This window comes from Galeopterus variegatus, unplaced genomic scaffold, assembly GCF_000696425.1.
Source record: "Galeopterus variegatus unplaced genomic scaffold, G_variegatus-3.0.2 Scaffold5656, whole genome shotgun sequence".
In the NCBI taxonomy this organism is placed as follows: domain Eukaryota; kingdom Metazoa; phylum Chordata; class Mammalia; order Dermoptera; family Cynocephalidae; genus Galeopterus; species Galeopterus variegatus.
The window spans coordinates 41,609-50,437 of NW_007731767.1; the positions used below are offsets into that span (position 1 = coordinate 41,609).

Consider the following 8,829-nt stretch of genomic DNA (forward strand, 5'->3'; position numbering starts at 1 on the left):
GGCCGGCCCTGCAGCTCATTTTTCAAAGTAATGAATTAAAGATGAGTTTGATCCAAAAAAATTAGAATAGTTCTCTTCTGTTGCCTTTTTCAATTAAGAAACAATAGTAGACATTTTTCAGACAGATTGTAGAGGACTCTGTTTATGCAGAAACTTAACATTTTCAGCCCTAGCAAACCTTCATTTATTTTAATTTGAGGTTCTATAAGGATCTTTTAGTGCTTTAAATGCCAAAGCCTCTGTTTTAAACAGAGCAAGAGAAATTGGAAAATTAAAATTTCAGTCCCTAAAACTCTGACAAATTCATAGGGTATATTTTATCAACAAATCAGAAAGTTGGCTCAATTTGTAAAGTGTGGTGCTGACAACACACCAAGGTTGAGGGTTCAGATCCCCAGACCACCCAGCGGCAAAAAAAAACAAAAACAGCAAGACAAAAGAAAGCCCATCTTTGCACAGAGAGTTGAAGTCACTACTTACATATTTCAAGCAATAAAGCATTTGGGGGAGGTGGAAAGGTTGCCTGAATTTTACAAAAACAGCAAGACAAAAGAAAGCCCATCTTTGCACAGAGAGTTGAAGTTACTACTTACATATTTCAAGCAATAAAGCATTTGGGGGAGGTGGAAAGGTTGCCTGAATTTTATGGGTGAACTTTTAAGGAAACTTTCGTTTCATCTTAGAAAATTAGATGAAGTCATTTTTGCAATTCATTTTTATTTCTGTTATTCAAAAATATCTTTTGTTAATTAGCTGTTTTTATTGTTTTAGCCCAGACTCTATTAGCCAATTGACAAAGATGAGCTAAATTTATCCAAATATTCTAAAAAGGCCATCAGCTTCTAGCCAAATGGCTAACTCCCACAAACTATAGCATTCTTTACTTACAGCCAGATGGATATCACAAAATAAGGAATCCCTTCCTATTTCATTCTTATACCACACTAACCTCCTTAAAGAATAAAAGGGCTGGAGCCAAAACACAATGCTAAATGGTAATCATTAAATCCAGATCCTTTCATCTGTGACATAGATGATCCTTTCAAAGAAAACTGTAACATAATAATCAATCATACAACATAACCTAATTTCAGCCTACTAAATTTAAAAGTAACATAGATTTGAAAGTATCCAAATACTCTGGCTTCACTCAGCAGTTGAATTTTTACTGACCAGTTTTCACTTAGCCCCAATACACTATCTGTATGGAACCCCTGGAACCCCGAAGGGTTACTGATTCTTCTAGTTGCTGTTCTCCTTCTAGTTGAGAAACCCTACAAATGTGAGTTTTGTGGAAGGAGTTACAAGCAGAGAAGTTCCCTTGAGGAGCACAAGGAGCGCTGCCGTACATTTCTTCAAAGCGCAGACCTGGGGGACACTGGTGAGTTCATGCAACACTTGTTCCACACACATTTAGTGAGCATCTGCTTTTCTGGGTGGTGGGATATGATAGTAAATAAAAGGACAAAAACCCTGTCCTCATGGAGTTTATATTTTGATGGGGGCAGACATATTATAACAAAGTAAATAAGCAAACTATATGTTAGAAGATTAGAAGGTAGTAAGTGCTACTGAGAAATATGAAGCAGTACCGAGTGAGAGTGAGCCAGAGAAAGCTTCAACAAGGTTTCTTCCATAACAGATTTAAAAGGGTGATAAATGAGCCATGCAAATAACTAGGAACCAGCAAATGCAAAGGCCCTGGGGCTCAAATTTGAAGGAGTGTAAATAGTCCTGTGTATCTGGAACAGAGTGAGTAATGGGAAATGAGTCCAGGCAGAAAATGGGAAACCAGATCTTATTTGGCATTGTAGACTTTGGCTTTTGAAAATCTTTACAGGGTTTTGAACAAAGAGTGGACATCACTTGACTTGTCATTTGAAAAGAATCACTCTACTTGCTGTTGAGAATAGACTGTTTTGGGGGCAAGTTTGGAAATTTGGGAGTCCAATTAGGAGGCCATTGTAATAATTCAAGCAAGAGAAAATTGAGTTTTGGTAGTGGTGGAGGAGATGAGAAGTATTCTAATTCTATACATATTTTAAAGTAGAGCCAACAGAATTTCTTAACATGTTGATGTGGGATGTGGTGAAGAATGAAGTTGCCATTAACTCAGATGTCAGAGATTGAGGGTAGAGCAAGTTGGGGAAGAGTCGATTAAAACTGCAAGGATTTTCTTTGCATAGGGCCCAAAAATCATATCCTTGTCTACTCATATGATTTATTATGATGATTATATTTGGCTTTGGGGATTTCCTATGTTATTCAGTGATTCGAATTAGATACCTATTGGCAATTGGTTGAGATACTAGATGTCTTTCCATATATCAATTGTGGTTTTATTTACTTTTCATTCTTTAGTTGAAACAGGCTGAAACTTTTTTGTCTCACAGCTTCAGTTGTCCTTTGTCCTGTCCAGTTGACCATCAGCCTTGTTCTGAAGCTTGGGTTGTCTGACAGTTTTATTTGGTTACTGGAACTAATTGCTTATTTAGAATAGGTACACATCCTGGCCGGCCTCGTATCGTGGCTCACTCGGGAGAGTGTGGTGCTGATAACATCAAGGCCCCGGGTTCGGATCCCCTATAGGGATGGCGGTTAGCTCATCGGGTGAGCGTGGTGCTGACAACACCAAGTCAAGGGTTACGTGGCTCACTCGGTAGAGTGTGGTGCTGATAACATCAAGGCCCCGGGTTCGGATCCCATATAGGGATGGCGGTTAGCTCATCGGGTGAGCGTGGTGCTGACAACACCAAGTCAAGGGTTAAGATCCCCTTACTGGTCATCTTTTATTAAAAAAATAAATAAATAGGTATACATCCTCGTGGGATGTGATGCTTGACAGGAGTAGTTGCTATTGAATAGTTTGAACAGCCTAAAGCAGAAAGATTACAAAAATATGTCAGAAATAATGTGAAACTCAGGAAAAATGGAGTGGAAGTCATGATTATTTAAATTGTTCCTGTTTTGAGTGAGAGGAAACTTTTGTTTTAGATAAAGCCTGTTTTATGGTGCTAGGAGCTGGCCAACTGAATTCCGTTGGTTTGCACTGTTTCTGCTTTGTATCCTGATGGCATCTGGTTTTATCAAGGAGTTGAATTTCCTCGTTATTTCTAAAGAGAAACGTTTACTCCTTTAAGAAAAAGCCTAAAACTTGTATTTTGACATCGTAAGTGACCTGCTTAATATTAGTCAGGCAGTACTTGCCCAAAGACAGATCATAGGCATCTTTACTTGCTCTTCCATATTTCAGAAGATGGGCAAAGCTCTTACTGTGAGAAATTCCCAAGTTATGAAAATCCACTATATTCCAAGTAGAATCATTAATATTTAAAGCTAGAAGGATGAAAGAAGGCATCTAATCCTATCTCCTCATTTTAGAGATGAGGAAATTGAGACATATCAATGACTTACTTAAAAATCACTAGAGCTTTAGTTGTTTTTGTGATTAGCCATACTTTTTATTTTGAAAAATTTGACATATGATTCACACACCATAAAATTTACCTTTTTAAAGTGTACAGTTCAATAGTTTTTAGTATATTCACAAAGTTGTACAATCGTCACTACTGTCTAATTCCAGAACATTTTCATCACCCCAAAAGAAACCTTGTATCCATTAGCAGTTACTTCTCATTCCTCCTCCCTCCAGCCCCTACCAACCACTAATCTACTTTCTGTCTCTGTGAATTTGCCTATTCTGGATATTTCACATAAATGAAATCACAGAATATGTGGCCTTTTGTGTCTGCTGTGTTTGAAGTTCACCCACGTTTAAGCAGGTATTCGTACTTCATTCTCTTTTATTGCTGAATAATATTCCATTGTATGAATCTATCACATTCTATTTATACATTCATCAGTCAATGGACATTTGGGTTTTTCCACTTTTTCCACTTTGGACTTGCTTAGCTATATTTCTTAAAGGTTATGTACTATCTGGTTAGCAAAAAAGTATATAGTGACACATACTAATAGACACACACATATGTAGTATGTGTGTCTTAATTCTCCTGGAAGTAGGGGGAGAAATCAGTAAACTACACTTTATGAACAGTAAGTTCAAAATTACTGATTTTGGAGTAAGGTTACCTTACTTCCCACCCCCACAACCTTTTTTAGGAATTTCAAATTAGAGAAAATATCAAAAGTAATATTTTAGCTATCATCAGCGGTATTGGGTGATTCAAGAAATGCTGAAATAGAGAGTTTGATTAATTTGCATATCTTAGGGTGGTTTGATGGATTCATGCAACATAATTTAAGTCTCAGCAAAAAAAATAAATGGTTAACTAAGTCAGCAAGTTTTGATTTTTTTTTAACAAATATGTTGTATTGGTGGTTTCAGGTTACAAAAGTTGTAAAGTCACAGCTTAATCAAGTATAAATACTGCATGTCAGTCAATATATTACTCTATCTTTTATATTTCAAATAGTTCCCATGATTTTTCCTGAGATCCAAAATGTAAAGAATGTTTAATTCAACATAAGCCAATCCTTTAATTATTGTCACTGCTCCCTATTCTGTTTCCATTTCTGCTTCCTTAAAATTGAAAGTCCAGTATGGACATAGTGTTCCATTTTGAGCTTCACCAATATAGTATATCTTATGTCTTCATCCCTCACTTTTAATGAGATGATGCTCCATTGCTACTGTGGATTCAGCACTCACTCATCAAGTGCTTATTGTAAACTGGGGAACAGTGTAGTGTGGGAACCAACCTGCCTCATCGGGAAGCTGGCCTTTCTACCAGCAGATGGATGAAAAGGCCTTGGAGTGAAGAACAGTCTGCAAAAGAATGGAGATGGTGGGCAACAGGACTTCTGGTCTTGTTAACCATTGTCTTTTATTCAGACAGCATTTGTTGAGTTCTCTATTTGCCAGTCTCTGTGTCAGAACTGTTTGTAAAATTGAGTAAAGGTTAACCCCTTACCCTTTAAGAACTCACAATCCAACAAGATGTTTGATCTGTTAACATAATGCAGAAGCCTAATAGAGACACATATGATATTTGCTACTTCAGTCTGAGTTTCTACACCAGATATCACAAGTGACCTTATCGAAATATTCCAATTCTGTTATCTTTATAAAGAAAAGATGAAAAAAATAGAGAAGACCATGGACTTCATTTTTTCATTAGCTTGATCCTTATTCCAGAAAGAGACTAACAGCTGGTATAGAAATCCATTTAGCTTCAGTTCATACAAATTATGAATGTTTGGACCAGGGCATATTTTGTGTAACAATGAGGTCTAGCAATAGTAAGATTTTTAAAGTAATTGAATAATTATATTTATTTATGAAACTATAAGTCAAAACCTTTAATCTTCATTTTCATTGTTTCAATTGAGCTAATATAAGCATGAGGGTTTCAGAATAAACTTATACTTTTACCAATGTAGCAGACGAAAGAAAAGGTTAAAAAAAAATTAAATCTGTTTTCCCAATTGATTCTTTTTAAAAATCAATACTACCCCACAGGTAGTATTCATTTTACTTGCTCAAGAAGGCAACGGTTTTATGTAACTTTTTTGTTAGAACCTGCCTCAGTCTTTGATAGTAATCTCTTATTAGACAATTGTTATTGCACATCAACACTACTTTGTTCCACTCTTCGTTAGTTACTGACTGACCACACCATAAAAGAGACAGGAAGCAATACCTCTTATTTAAGCTCCATGTTAACACTTGAAGATCTAATGAAGGATTTTGAACAAAAACAGAAGCACAACACAATTCCATAGTTAAATTTGCAATCATTTTGAGACAGAAATTGCATCATGGAGACAGTTAACTAAAAATCAGACAATTATGGCTAGTGCAGGAAATAAAGGTAGGAACCTATTCTGTAATTGTGACTTTGTATTACATTTTATTATTTATTTTTTCAACATGTCTTTAAAATCACTTTGCTGATGAAAATTGGTACATCCACTATTTAGTAGGCAAGTGACATGAAGGGAAATTAATCCACAACTACAGTCCTACTCCTTCTATGCTCACTCGTGAGCCAAATGTGCAAATTGTTCTTAGCCACCATCCCATATTCCCCACACCCACCCCTTGCAACATTAAACCGCCAAACACTACCCAGGAACGGATTTCCTATTTCGTCATTTAAACCCATTATCTTGTTCCTTTACTATCTTGCCAAACTGGTTTCCCTCCACTTACATTTCTGAGACATGACATGACAAGATAACAAGTCTAGACAGTATAAAATAGACAGTTGGGTCCTAAAGTTGGAGGACAGGACCAAAAGCCAATAATCCTCTTTTTAAATTTTTAGTCGTATAACTTCAACTCCTTTGTTATCCCAAAGAGATTGTTCAACTCCAAAGTCTTTAGTGGTATTGCACATCAGCTGTCCAACAATTGCAAGGCAAAAGACTAGCAGTTTAGGAAAGAAAATGCGAGAGTGCACCATATTCAGTTGAAAATTAGTCTTTGCCTAACTTGCCAATTAGAAAACATAGTTAACTCAGTAAAGGTGAATTGAATCTACAGTGTTCACATACACAATCAGAATTGAGGTCTTAGAGTTAATATTTTCAGTGAATGATACAGGAAGAGGGCATGGGTGAACGGGAGTCCTCTAGATTAGTTTCAGATGATTTCTTTCAATCTAACCAGAATTGTGGAAATGGGAAAGTCTCCACCCATGGCTCAAATTGTCTGTCCCTCCATGAACACTCTGGAATTTTATTTTTTTAAATGTCAGGCATTTGGTCACTGATTTAAAGAGTAAAATTTATCTGGAAATGACTGTCAAGACCAGCTTGGTGGGTAACTGGGAATAAAAGAGGATGTTATCTCAGAAGGTTGCCATTTAGTGACATGCCCTCATTATGGTTATTTAGGTCAATGTGTCCACGCTTCGGCATCCTCCCAAATGTAGAGGATGTTGATTACATGTCTTCAGAAAGCTGCTTGTTGTAATTGATACTGACTTTGGTAAAATGTAGAGTGTGACTGCTAAGAAACGAATGAGAAAACTAGACTGGCAGCACAATGCTTGGCCTAAGCCCTGGGTAATGAGTTGGCCATGAGAGGAGAGACTGCGAGACACCAATAAGAATATTGGTAAATGAGGATAAAAGTTAAACTTCCCAAAGTACTGTTTTTCATTCTCATTTGCCTATAAATATTTCTGATGATAAATTCGGGTAATGAGTTGGCCATGAGAGGAGAGACTGCGAGACACCAATAAGAATATTGGTAAATGAGGATAAAAGGTAAACTTCCCAAAGTACTGTTTTTCATTCTCATTTGCCTATAAATATTTCTGATGATAAATTCAGGGGAGTGGGGAGGAGCCTTACTTGGATAATCCTCTCAAAATTGCTCAAACCAGAATGAATGTTCCTATTCAAAGCAAACTTAGCTGCCTCTCCTCTGCTTCTGAGGCGGGGAAAAAAGCCTTCTTATAACAGCCTTAGGAACTTATTTCAAATTCCAGGCTTTGTCTTTCATCTCTCTGCAGTTAGAACTCCGGGTAGTGCCACATCTGGTGGTGGTTTGTGTGAAAGGAAATAATATATATAATAGTTTCCTGTTTGGTCATTTAATCCTATCCCTATTTTGGACAGAATTTGACCCACTTCACTCAATAGCAGTGCCCTGTTGCTAAAGTGCCGGTTATTTATAATTGTTGGTCAGCCAGAGTTGTACTTCTTTACTACTAGCCCCAAAGCCACCCAGGTCCCTTATTCTGACCTTTACTGTTTTCATTTACACAAATAGTTGTTAATAGCTTAGACTGTAGGCTACGATTTATTTCTTTAGAGTCTAAAATTATTTTTGGCAAGAAAGTTACAAAGTCCAGTAAATATCATCATTATCATCATTCTCTTATTCATTTTTGGAGCCAAATTTTATTTTATTCCTGAATTTAAAAAAAAAAACAAAAAAACTAAGCTTTATGATGTATTGTGTAATGACTGACAAAGTTTTTGGAAAATGCCAATAATAAAATTTTTTAAAATTGAATACTTTGAATTCTCTTTTTCTAATTTGGCTTTGGTTCTCACTCTGACCACGCTTGACAGTCTTGCCCTGGAGATCTTTCTCTGTCATTCATTTACTGCATAGGTGGCCAGTTTTCTTCTCTCTGGGCATGTCCATTTGTGGTACTGAATGCCTGAGAGACCATGGAATTTGTGACATTATTTCTGTATATCAGAATCTTTTCACACAGCAAACACATTGTATTCTTCAATTACAGAATGAGCACTGACAATTCCCAAATCTATGTATATACGAGGGGTCTTCAAAAAGTTCATGGAAAAACTCATGTTATCTTTTAATTCCATTTATCCACAAACTTTTTGAAGTATCCTTGTATTTGGGAGAAAAAAATTCCATTCTGCAGTCATCACTTGCTTTTTACTCTAATGTCTTAAACTAATTTCAATTCCTTCTTCCTTAGAGACATTAGAAATGTATGGGTACTTAATTTTAGTTTGGACCTCGTGAAATGCTTATGATAAAATAGAGAGAAATGTTTATAGCATCACAATATGTTTGCTTGGGGCAGAGGTAGGCAAACTATGGCCCTTGGGTCAAATACAGCCAGTGACCTGTTTTTGTACGGGGGTTTTTACATTTTTTAAGGGTTGTGGGGCAGAAAAAAACAACAAAGAATATAGGACAGAGGCTGGCTGATTGCTCAGTTGGTTAGAGCACGTTGCTAATAACACTAAACCAGGGTTCAATCCCTGTACCCACCAGCTGCCCCCCCCCAAAAGAATATAGGACAGAGGCTGGCTGATTGCTCAGTTGGTTAGAGCACGTTGCTAATAACACTAAACCAGGGTTCAATCCCTGTA

General features: G+C 36.7%; 1 protein-coding gene across 1 annotated transcript in view; it reads left to right on the top strand.

The window, feature by feature from the left end:
* IKZF3 (IKAROS family zinc finger 3 (Aiolos)) overlaps positions 1-8,829 on the top strand; it is a gene marked incomplete at its 5' end in the record, with an annotated part of 57,060 nt that overhangs the window by 35,929 nt on the left and 12,302 nt on the right. The window contains one exon of the mRNA XM_008589795.1: positions 1,265-1,381. Within this exon, the coding sequence (XP_008588017.1) occupies positions 1,265-1,381 (117 nt within the window). The remainder of the gene's footprint in view (positions 1-1,264; positions 1,382-8,829) is intronic.